Source organism: Anneissia japonica, unplaced genomic scaffold, assembly GCF_011630105.1.
Source record: "Anneissia japonica isolate Jap-2015-1 unplaced genomic scaffold, ASM1163010v1 scaffold287832_len156248_cov139, whole genome shotgun sequence".
Taxonomy (NCBI): Eukaryota; Metazoa; Echinodermata; class Crinoidea; order Comatulida; family Comatulidae; genus Anneissia; species Anneissia japonica.
In genome coordinates, this window is record NW_022684458.1 from 122,685 (window position 1) to 135,709 (window position 13,025).

At 35.0% G+C, this 13,025-nt stretch overlaps 1 protein-coding gene across 7 annotated transcripts in view; it reads right to left on the minus strand.

Moving 5' to 3' along the window:
- LOC117106031 (fibropellin-1-like) overlaps nt 1-13,025 on the minus strand; it is a 58,419-nt gene that overhangs the window by 26,936 nt on the left and 18,458 nt on the right. For all 7 annotated transcript variants that reach the window (XM_033247399.1, XM_033247393.1, XM_033247374.1 and 4 more), the window contains 16 exons: nt 12,305-12,418; nt 10,991-11,104; nt 10,318-10,431; nt 9,573-9,686; nt 9,297-9,410; nt 8,558-8,671; nt 7,839-7,952; nt 7,156-7,269; nt 6,260-6,373; nt 5,491-5,604; nt 4,572-4,799; nt 3,606-3,719; nt 2,877-2,990; nt 2,150-2,263; nt 1,066-1,179; nt 34-147 (listed from right to left, as the gene is read on the minus strand). In XM_033247399.1, coding sequence (XP_033103290.1) covers nt 34-147; nt 1,066-1,179; nt 2,150-2,263; nt 2,877-2,990; nt 3,606-3,719; nt 4,572-4,799; nt 5,491-5,604; nt 6,260-6,373; nt 7,156-7,269; nt 7,839-7,952; nt 8,558-8,671; nt 9,297-9,410; nt 9,573-9,686; nt 10,318-10,431; nt 10,991-11,104; nt 12,305-12,418 — 1,938 coding nt within the window. The remainder of the gene's footprint in view (nt 1-33; nt 148-1,065; nt 1,180-2,149; nt 2,264-2,876; nt 2,991-3,605; nt 3,720-4,571; nt 4,800-5,490; nt 5,605-6,259; nt 6,374-7,155; nt 7,270-7,838; nt 7,953-8,557; nt 8,672-9,296; nt 9,411-9,572; nt 9,687-10,317; nt 10,432-10,990; nt 11,105-12,304; nt 12,419-13,025) is intronic.

Consider the following 13,025-nt stretch of genomic DNA (forward strand, 5'->3'; position numbering starts at 1 on the left):
TGCTACATTTTTTGTAGTTAGAATATTACTTACTATTGTCACAGTTGGCTCCGTAGAATCCCTCGGAACATGTACAGGTATAGGAGCCTACATAGTCCATGCAAATACCACCATTGCGACACGGATTGGGTACACATTCATCAAGGTCTAAGGCAATAAAAAAAGAAGACATTAGTTGAATGAAACAATTTTCAGGGAACAGCAATCTGTTACAAAAACCATTTAAAAACATTTCTTTGTTCTTGCTTGCTTCTATTAAGTGCTCTATCTACAGGTTTTCACTTGGTATGAAATATTGGTATGGGGTGTAGGGGGGTTGAAACACCAAGTATATCCCACAAAGGCCCAAAGTATCATTTTCAATGGGGTCCTTCTGGTGGTGAAATGAGCAGTACAACAAATGACAATGTCTCAGTCCAGTCTGAAGAATCCTCTAAGACACGTCCTAACATATTGCACACAGATCCAAGAGCTTTTCAAGAAGATGGGACATATTATCTTTGCAGTCCAGCCCTGTACAAGTAGCAACATAATTGAGGCACAGACCATGGCGACGTAAAGATCTTTATGGTTTCATTACACATCAGGCTCTCATAAATAAGGCAAATGACAAGCCAAACCAGTCATTCGTCGCAAAAAACAATATTTTAGTAATTAATACAGCGTTGAAGAGTAAAATGAGAGCTACAGTATCAAATAGTAAAAAAAATTGTTGTTTCAACATGATATATAAATATTATAAAGGTTAGTTTAGTGCAATAAATCACATTTCAAAAATGTTGACATTTCAGCATGTTTTGGCCATCATCTCTGAAACAGGATTTTACGAGTGACTGGTTTGTCTTTTCATTGCCACAAATGATGAAGCTGGCTATAATAGATTGTGATTTAATAAATGATGTTACTCAAAATATGGTTCCCTCAAACGAAAATCGTATTTGACTAATAAGGCAAATACTTATATATTTCTATTGTTTCTAGAATTTAACACAGATTATAACTACCAGTTGTAAAAAAAGAGGTATCTGGCAGCAGAATAGTTTATAAAATGTGGAGATACGTTACCAAATTCACAAAATACGCCCCCAAAACCTGGCTGGCACTGGCAGTCGAAGCGATTTGCACCATTTAGACAGATACCATTGTTTTGGCAAGGTGAACTTTCGCACTCATTCAAATCTGGAAAATTTTATAATAAAATAATGACACGAATATATCAACCAATTAAAATTGTTTCTTTATACTTCATTCTTTTCTTATTGTCAAGACAAGAAGGCAAAATACATTCCACTTGGTCGTCGGACAAGATTTTGAAAGCGAACCTAATCACTATTGTGTCAGCATGAGATCCTCAACCACCTGGCTTCAACATAAATACAACATTCTCAATTCAAAAAAAAAAAAAAACATTCTTTTATAATATTTTCTTCTCTTTTTTTGCAAAAATAAAAAATGTACCAATTTTTATTTTGTCATTAATATTGAGACAATCCTTGTCTATTTTATTATTACAAAAAATTCAAAATTATTTCCATAATTTTATGACTACACATTAAAAACTGATATAGGGTGAGGCCTGAAGCTTGTATACTTTTACCTTGTATTAAAATTAACTGTAAAATAATAGCCCATGGGTGATTACCCTACAGATCAAGACCACGCCGGAACCTAAAAAGGTGGGGTTGTCCCGAGGTTCGGTCTCCAATTAAAGGGTTTTTTATTTTTATTTTATTAAAAAGATTACAGATTGTAAGATGGTATTTGTGAAAAGCAGTCTTGAATTGAATTTACTTCATGTTAAAAAATAAACCAATCATGTTCAGGTGTTTTTCACATGACCATTTTGTATTTACCTACAGTTGTGCAGTCTATCTTTCCCCCGAAATACCCGAGCTTTTGATTGCACGAAGACGGTAGGACGTAGAACGTAATGACGTCACTAAAAGTCATCTGCGCATGCGAGAACGTAAAGTTCTCCTTGTCGCACGGATTCTAGGACTCAATTTGGCCAAATCTACGTATGCAGAGAATATAAAACGTCCGATGGGACGGTCTTACATGATTGATTCTGTTCTAGTGTCGCAACGTCACAAAAATCAAAAACTACGTACTCTTTTCTCTCAACATGCGTGTGACCTACTGAACTTACCTAATTCACATCGTGTTCCGGAGAAACCTGGAGTACAATCACAAATAAATTGAGTGAAGGAGTCGCGACAATACCCACCATTCAAGCAGGGATTGCTTGCACACTCGTTGGTGTCTTCAAAAAATAAAAAAATTGTTAGGGAATAACAAAATTGGTGAGAAGAATCTACTTGCAGACAAAAATAAGTGAAGCTGTGGCTTAATGGCTAAGAGCATTGCCTCTAATTGCATGGTACTGGGTTAAGTCTTGTAAAGGTAAAGATAATATATGAGAACGAAGCACATTTTATAACTCCCTACTAGTCTTATCAACATATATGGAGTACTTAGGTGAAATCACTGGATATAATATTTGGAAGACATTATTACTAATACACTGATTAAGTGACTTGATGTTGATTTAAAGTCTTACTAATTAAAAATCATTCTGTATACTGTTTTTTTTTTTATATTATTTATAGAGTATTAGTCATCAGTTGTGGAAACGGTTTGGTGCAGTGGATATGGTTTGGTTTCCCAAACTTCAGTTCAGGGTTTCAATTCTTCTCTGTGCAAGGCTAATGGGTATCAAGACATTTCTGGGAGTAACCTACTTTCACATTTATTAGACCTCAATAATTTATTAATACTAGGTTTACATGTAGTTATGTATGGTTTTGTAGTATTATATTGACTATTATATTGACCTTTAATTATATTGTCTTTAATCTTTATTAACATGACTTTACCTGCAGTGCAAAACGGTCCCTCCCATCCAATGGGACAATTACAAGTGTACTGTCCTGGTTCATTCAAACATATTCCACCATTTTGACACGGTTGGCTGTTACACTCATCGACATCTGCAATAACAAAATCAAGTTTAAATAACAAATTATTTTCCAGCCTTGATTCAGTGTCAAATTATGAAACGTGACAGCTTGGGCATGTTGACCTCTGACAATTAGTGCCTAAAATTCACTACAAACACAGAAAATGTAATAAAGAGCTATTATTATTGTTATATGGCTTTTGGTACACAATTTAAAGTTGCTCCAAATTTTCTTCCTTTATTTCTTTTCATATTTTCTACAGTTTTCATTTTTAATTAACAGAACAGTTACAAACACATTCATTAAGCCTTATTTTTAAATTACACAATTTTATGTTTTTTTGTACAGTATACAGTACATTGTGTCCATAGTTATCTCGACCACCTCACTCTCAGATATGCTTATCTTCATAAGACTTCTATGAATTGATACATTGTTTAAGCAAGAAATCAAGTTGTCTTTATCCAGTACTGTTCACTTATTTAATCCACGGGAAATTATCTCTACAGCTATTTAACATAGAATGTGATTATATATAAAAACATGATTTAATATTTTGCCTCTTTGCCTCGTTTTATGGGAACACATTATATTTGATACAGGAGCTGTTAAGCATAATAATTTATTGAATTATTGGTTACTGACCAAGTTCACAGTGTACACCTTGAAATCCCGGTAGGCAATTGCAACGGTAGAAGTCACGGCCATTGTCACAGGTGGCGCCATTAAAGCATGGATTGCTAGCGCATTCATTAATATCTAAAAAATAACAAACATTAAGATTTTTCATAGTAAATATCAATGGAAACTAAAAAGAAAAAAATCTACGAATTACACTATCATATATCATCATATATATACGTTTTGATCATGGGTTGGACTATTTTCCAATCTTGACCTTTTGCCCTAAGGTCGCAATGGATGACTTCTTCCCATGTTTTCAGGAGTCTGCCTCTACTTCTTCTACCTTTGACCTCCATGCATCTCCTGTTAACTCAGTAATCCTCCTCCATCCTTTCAATGTGACCGAACTAACAAAATCTCTCCGACTGTATATCAAGTCTGTACCTGAGTTGTTGTCAAGTCTCTCTGTCTTTCAGGCTGACATATGGCACATCCATCTTACCAAATTCATCTCATTTTTCTCAAGCCTACATATCTGCGGCTCATTGATTGGCCAGGTCTAATGCCTGTACAGCATTATGCTTCAAACACATCATGACAATTACACTGAATTGAGTACGGCATTGTCAAAAGGTTCAGAGAGGTAACAACATCAAGTGCTTTAGTGTCTTGTTGCCAAAAGCACAGATATGTCAACATATTGTGGAGTGGAGTTGAATGGCTTTAGTGGTTATGATGCTTGCCTTACAATCCCAGGGTCCTGGGTTCAATTCCTGTCACAGCAGAACTCTTTTTCACGACCAAAAACAATTCTACTCCCTCCCCATAAAAAGACTTGGCTTATAAAGCATCACTCTATCCTTGATAAAGTGACAAGTGTACTTTTTGTTGGATGTAAAGAAAATAAAATAATAAAAAATAAATATTACTATTAACAAGATAAGCTGGACACCAAATATAATCAAGAAATAAAAACTAAAGACTTACCCTGATTACAATTGGTACCAGTCCAGCCATTAATACAATTACAGGTGTACTGGTTCTGACCATTGGCGCATATGCCGCCATTCTGACATGGGGCGAGTGCGCACTCATCAACATCCTGGTCGCAGTTAGTGCCAGTCCATCCTGACGGGCAGTTGCAACGGTAGCTGTTGAGAAGGTTAAGGCAGGAGGCGGTACCGAGACACGGACTACTAGCACATTCGTTAATATCTGGTAAATACATTCACATTTATTAAAAAATATTTTGAATAAGTAATGCTTTTATATATATATTTGATGAAGTTTTGATGTTATCGCAGAGATGACAAGAGACCATGCTTGTTAAAAGAAAAAATTAAATTTAAAAAAATAAATAAATGAATAAAATATGCTTTAAAAATATGAATAAATATAATTTTGTGTAAAATACATAAATTAACTGTCATGTTAATAGCCTATTAATGAACACATGTATGAACCAATATATGCAAAGTTTCTCTTAGTTGAGCTTATCTAATAATATAATAAAATGGTTCATCTAAGTTAAGTCTAGAGAAACATTACATACATCAGCCTATGAAAATGAGAAATATTCACAAAATAGACTAATTTAAAAACATTTTAAAAGATGCATACTATTATGGTAATACTTCTATTATATTATGTTTATCAGTTTTTATTTTTAACATTCACTGTTGTGTTTCTGTCTGTCTGTTTCTTTGTTAGCAGGATTTTATATGCAAAAAAATAATGAATGGGACCAACATAATTAGTGGAGTGGTAGTTGTCCATAAAATGTTGTGTAGTTGTACATAGTAGTCTTAAAGAGCTTTCCAAAAACATCCCATTTTTGTTTCAAAATATTACTGCAAATTCTTACAAATTTAAATTAGTAAGTGAAAATAAAGCAAAGTCAGCTCACCTGTTTCACAGTTATAACCAGTGTATCCCACAATACATACACAACTGTAGAAGTCAAGACTATCGGTACATTCACCCCCATTCCGACAAGGATTACTGCCACATTCATTAGTTTCTAATAAAGAAATAGATTCATGCTAATATGTACAAGTTCAAAGTAATAATTGATAAACTGATTTCATTTGGTTTCATCCGGTTTCATCCAGTTTTATCTGGTTCTGAAGTATAAAAAATAAGTAACAATATTTATGTAGTATGGCCTATTCACTGAGGTACAGTCAGTCCATCCTTGATGTTGAATTGGTGAATGGATATTCATTACATAAACTTCGCTAGGACAGACGATTCCATTTGTAATTCAAAAGTAAGTTCTGCTACAGAAAACTTTCTACTAGTCGGTTCATCCTAATAATTATTCAAAAAATAGACATAAATACTATGCTTCAACTTCAAATAAATGCGCCTCCTTTCTTGGAGGTGTAATTTTAAACGCTCCAACATTCTACTACCAAATGTGGTTTTCTTCGCAGAGCCTATGCTAATGTGATTGTGAATTTCCTACCTATAAGATCCAATGTGGCCTGAGGCGGTAAGGCCCAGGCCTGCTAATGACTGACCCTGCGCATCTTAAACTGCGGTGGTGGACCTTTCTCCATTTCTACCCCTCCTGTTTTACTCTTACATTTTTGGAGTTGCCATTACCCACCAGAACTAGAACACTGTACAAAAAAAAATCAATATTTTGAAGTATAAAAAGATAATTTTCTTACCTGTATCACAATTCTGTCCCTGATAACCAGGTGGACACTCACAAATATACTGGTTGGCGCTGTTTATACATGTTCCGTTATTAACACAAGGATTTGATGCACATTCATCGATATCTGAAATAATATGTTGAAATATTGAAAAATAATGTCTAGGAAATAGAAACAAATCAAATATGTTGTAGACGGTTAGTTGTGACTGGGTGGTATAATGTGTTGACCTTTCATTTCAAGGGTTCCTGGTTTGTTTCTAGGATTTATTTATTATTGTCAAAAAGTTACCCCTTAAACTTAATAGCCAGGCTCCAGAGGAGAAATATTTTGTACAACTGATTTCTCTAAGACACAAAAGGGTTTTCGACAAAAAACCCAGGAACAGTTAATGAGTGATATATAGATTTTGAATATTTCAAACCTTGGTGGAAAGAGGCATAACCACCTAATATCACCCTTATCAATTGTTATGTAAGAGTGAGATAATGTACTTAAACTGACAATTAATTGTCAAACTCTTATCAAAGAACCAACCATTGTAGATAATAGAACATTTCAATTAGGATGCTCTACAAATGTTTAATTTCACAAGAATATTGTTTAGACGAGTTAGGTGGCCGAGCGGTGAGGCAAGGGCGCTGTTTAACTATAGCTTTAACACTGGCGCTGGTTTGAGCCGCTCATCGCCCAGGGTTGGTAGAACTAATTCTTCTAGGATAAGAATTTAAAATGGAGATCCAACGTGCATTGCATCTTTCGGAAGAAGCTACTATAAGTAGTCGCAGACTACAACCATGCAATTCAGCACAATGATGCTGTAAGATGGGTTATATTCTCACATCCACCTTTAGATATTAGGTACTCATGAAGGATGTGTTGTAAATTCAGTAACTATATACACGTACCAGTTTGGCATGTGGTCCCTGTCCAGCCTGACTGACATAGGCATTCATATTGGTTGACCAGATTTGAACAAGTACCGCCATTAATGCATGGGTTACTCTCACATTCGTTGATAGCTGAAAAAGAAATTAACATCAGATTATAACTCCATGATCAAATCATCAGACTAATAATAAATTAATAGGAGCGATATTTTCCCTACCTGGCATGTTATCGTACTGAATATTCAGTACGTTCCCAAATACTTGTGAAAAAAAATTTGCATATTATTTGGGTGGGGATCGAACCAATGATCTACAGTATAGATAACTATCCTGGTATCATAACCACTAGACCACTAAGCTTGCACTTAGTGACTAGTGTTCCATCCAATCCCTAAATAGCTTTGCACAAAATAGAAACAGTTCAATCTACTAATTTCGCTGAAGCGAAAAAATTCTGACAGAAATGTGAATGTGCATGCACAATTTTCGCTTCGCCCAGTGGAAAACAGTCTTTACAAATGCATCTAATTGTATTTTGCTGCGTAAAATGACACCAATCACCAGCTGACATCAGGAAGACAATTAATAATATAGTATAGTAAACATGCAGACATTATACACCACAGAGAGATTCTTGCTTGTTAATGGCAGTGCTTAAGGACTCTGCTTAAAATTACAAGCAAACAATAAATAACACTTACCTATGCTGCAAGTGGTACCTCCATATCCTGGTCGGCATACACAAGTGTACATATTTATGTCATCAATACACTCACCCCCATTCTGACAAGGGAAACTATTACATTCATTTGTATCTGAAAAAACATGATTTATAAAAATTAAGCTAATTGGAAATTAAATAAAAGAATTATGAATAATAAAGGAAATAAAAACATCCTCTTATCTAGTTGCCGGAAAATAAGAAATACGTAAAATAAGTTAATTAAATAATTAACTAATAAGTTTCAAAAAATGGATAAAAGACTGTTTAAATTGTATATCAGAATATAACATTATACAATGCAAAAAAATACACTGCTGTGAAAATTTTCAGTAAATGTCAGCCATCAATCAATCTGAACTAAACAATAACATTGCCTAATGAAAAAAATATATATCTATAAAAATTGCAATACAGTAGTGCAAAAACAATGGCTTGATGTTCTAAACAAAGATGTAGTGGGAAAAAAAAAATCTTGGCACTGCTCCAAGAGGAAGAAAACTTGGCACTGCTCCAAGTAAGAAGAAAAACTTGGCACTGCTCCAAGTAAGAAGAAAAACTTGGCACCGCTCCAAGTCTAACACCAGTCTGGTGTGTCATTCATTCAAAAAGATCCACAAATAATATATTATGATTATTATCCTTTTTGTATTTGAAAAAAAAAAGCTGAAATTTATTTATAATAGAACCTGTACTTACTAACTTGGCAATTAATGCCTGAATACCCATTTGTGCAAAAGCATGTGTAAGCATTCTGGAAATTATAGCACACACCGCCATTTTGACATGGATTACTATTGCATTCGTTGATGTCTAGATATTTTAGGAGGAAAAAAACACAATTTTTATGAGGAAAGTAATATTATAATGTTGTATTTACATTGAGCTATTTGTAGATGCTTATACGTATTGGATTTCTTTGGGTGAGAATTAAACGATAATAATTCCCACATAAATAAAGACTTTATCCAGTGTGGTTCTACTGGTGGTGAATTGGACAGTAAACTGGAAGTTTATACTGAGGTATATAACATGCACATGGATCTTACTGCTATTGCAGACAGGACGAAGTACTTAAACATCTGATCTGAAATATAGTACATTATTAAAACTGGCTTTTCAGCCCCTTCAGCTTTAGCTGAGAGCTGTCTGTGATGTTGATTGATCGGTTGAATCAAGAAGCCTTTCCGACTGCGTTGGCAAGTGATACGCAAGACAATCATTCCACTGAAAACACTGTGTAACAATTTTAAGAAAACCAAACTTACACAACTTTTGATTTTTTGTTTTTCTACCACATTCATAGTTTTCAAACCATTTTCATTTGCGTTTATTTTTTACACTCAGTTCACTATTAATTTTTTCCTGCTCTATATATGATGTATATGATTTTGGCGCGTTTGTTCATTATAGATACCGAGATATATGATAATCATACCTTCATCGCAATGTGTTCCATTCCAGCCAGCCTGGCATACGCAGGTATAGCTGTTTTCCAAGTTTTGGCAAATGGCACCATTAAAGCAAGGATTACTGGTACACTCATTTATATCTGTTGATAAATAAAGATCAAACTAATAAATTTCTGCACAAATTTTCGCAACAATTTTAAGGGTCAGGGCTTAATAGCGGAAAGATCTATCACAGCCTCAGGATTTAATGTCCTTAAAAATATGGAAGCACGGCTTCCATATGGCTGTCTGTATAATCTTACCTATTTCGCAGTTAGTTCCCTGCCATCCTGCTTGGCATGTGCATCCGTACTGGTTCTGACCATTGTTACAAGCGGCACTGTTCTGGCATGGATTACTGGCACACTCATCAATGTCTGCAAAAATAACATTCAATGAAAACGGTCTTAAGAAATGTTATAATAATATAAATTTTTAACTGAAAGGTCCACTCATTAATCTCGGATAAGAAAGTATAATACATACCCCAAGTATTGAAATGCAACGTAAAACATGATGGCATGCATTACAATACTTGGAGTACGTATTATACTTAATGAAATTTAAAGTAGTTCAATACATATATTCTCGTCTATAAGACAGGGCTTCAAATAGCACACAATGATCAAAAAACAAGGGGTCATTTTTTTATGTGCAACACATACAAATTTTTTATTTCAATCATATTCGTCCTAGGTGCAGATCGTTCATTGCTTTGCAAATTTACTACTGAAATGAATTTTAAATGTGGGGAAATAAGATTTTGATAATAATTTGAGCATTAAAAGGTTTTACAGTCTTTGGATGATTAGCCCTACCTTTAGCTCAATTCATAACGAACAGTAAAAAGTAGGAATTCTGACAGTAAAACAGTGGGTCGTCTTATATGCCCAACGTAATAAATTCTTCTAAAAATCTTCTCAAACTGGGGGATCATCTTAAACAGGGATCATCTTCTATGCAAGCATATACAGTGTGTACAATTATTTATTCATCTTCCATACTTACCAATATCACAGTTGACACCTTGCCAACCAGGTGGACAATAGCAGGTGTAGCGATTAGCACCATTGATGCAGGTGGCACCATGCTGACACGGGAAACTTGCACATTCATCCAGATCTGAAATTTGTGTTACAAATGTCACATGTTACTTTATGCTAAAAATTGGTTTTAAGTTTGATTACAGTACACAACAACTAATAAGCCAAACCAACCCTTCCCCATGCATAAAAAAAAACTCCACCAAAATGATGATGAAATTTAGCATTTACAGTTTATAATAATAAAAGAAGATTCACACCCAAGGGGTGCCCAGTCGGAAGAAGTCACTTACTGGGAATCTGATAAAATAAGCGTTATTAGCACGTCTCATTTTATTTTGCTGTGTATGATTATAACCATCGGCACTGACTTTCATAAGACAATTGATAAGGAAGGGGTAATAGAATAGTAAAAATAAGCAAATACAATGAATTTGCTGGAGATGGGTTTTTCTCCATGAGATTCCTGCTTGCTTGTGAGAGTGCTGGAGGCTGCCCCGATTTCCAGGAGACTCCCGTAACTTGCAAGTAATTGAGACCACTGCACCCTCTGAACACCGCAAAAGCCTTGCCCTGGATCTCTCCAGGACACTTGGCACCCCTAAAAACTCTAGTTTTCATAGGACACTCTCTATTACCGTCTAAGCACTGTGTGCCTGAGAATCCTGCCGCGCAGGTGCATGTGTATCGGTTCTGAAGATTGTTACACGCCGCTCCATTTGCACACGGATTGCTTATGCATTCATTTACGTCTGAAAGTAAAAAAATATATATATATAAATGTCAAAGAAAATAAAAAGAATTTAATTTATCCAACTTATTTATGCTATTCTTTTAAAAAACAAATAGTATAGCTAATAAACCTAGGGCGATTCAAGTATATTTATTTTATGCTTGAGAGGTAAGTTCACACTAATTAGTTCATACACTAATGCCTGGCACTCACTGAGCATGACAGAAGTCAGCCAATGCAACAATGCACACGCAATGTAACACTTCTAATTTTGATCCGTCCATAGTCTAGCACTGACAGGGAGCAAGGTAATTCAACAAAAGGACGCACATCTCCGCTCTCGAACATAGCGCGTGCGTACAGTCCTTTGATCTTTACTGTGGCATTGACAATCCGGTACTAGTTGCGAGTACAGCCGTCAATTATTAGTCTATGCGTGCCATTCGTTTTATGGTGTAAGTTTTTATTTTATTAATTTTGGGTACTTCGTAATGTCTGTTACATCTGATTTTTTTTTACCCCGAGCTTGTTAAATGCTTCTATAAACTGCAAGTTGATTTGTGAAAATTGACCAAGAAAATGAAAAGTTATAGCAATTTAAATTTTACGAATTTTATAAAATTTCATGTTCTTATGTAATATTAATCTGTCATTTTGACAATGTTGGCATAAGGTACCGAAAACGAACATTTGAGTATATACAGAACATTTATTAATTTTTACTGCGAAGTGAGTCTTATGAACGACAATTCACCACAATTTTGGTAAAATTAATGTTGAAATGAAAAATATATTTCAGTCTAATGTTAGTGCAAAATATCATTAATCCTTTGTAATCACCACACGACGCGCGATTATCATGGCAACTAACACACGCGTGGGTAAATCGTCACGTAACGGTGACGGTTTATGGTCTGGTTGCTTTGGTTTTTGTGACGTTCAGCGTGTAGGGATGCACATGCGCCTAGAATGTCGATGCCAGAGTTATAACCTTTGATGTCCAGAGTAAGCGTCCTTCTGATGAATTTCCTTGCAGTGAGTGGCATTAGATTCGCTGTGCGACGGTCGTATGGCACAGTAAGCCCCTGGACTTAAAAACCTGGAATCGATGTACGGGTCATTCACTTGATTATATACGGTAGGGGGTATTAAACAATCTTGAACTACTCCATTATCTAATATAGGGTAACAAGATAAGTGAAGAGATAAGAAGCATTACCAATGTTGCAATAGACACCCCTCCATCCACTAGTACAACTGCACTCAAACATGTTAATCTGGTCAGTACACTGCGCGCCATTCTGGCACGGACTTGAACCACATTCATTTATATCTGAATAAGATATAAATAACAACATATAAAATGAAAAAATAATTTCATTATGAAGATGTGACTGACATGAAAAAAGCTATTACTGTATTTGTTCTTAAGTTGTCCAGAAAAAATTATATTGTATGCCATATATAGTCATGACGTGCCTATATATGGTCATGATGTGATGTCATCATGACCATATTTAGGTATGTCACATGTTTTTGTCAAATAAAATTTGATAGTTTGGACAGAGCTTTAGCAATCAAGGTATCAGCATCTCATGCAGGTTATGTTGTGTAAACAATCTTATCCTTTGAAATAAAATTATTTTTCATATTCCACCAGTAAACAGATGCAAGCCTATCTTGTCTGTCCACTACAGAAGCTGTCAAGACACAAACCCCTTCCCACCTACTCATCTTGAAGGATGGGTTAAATGGTGTACATGAGCCAATTGTGTGGGCATCTAAATTTAATTTCTCTATTTTAGAGGCAAAAATATGCCAACAACAAACTTAATCACTTTCTGGCAAGGTTGTTGGAATATAATTTAGTTGTTCGCTGTTAGGATTCTTTTTGTGTGCATCTATTAGCATGGGTGTAGCATGGGGGTAAGGATGCACCC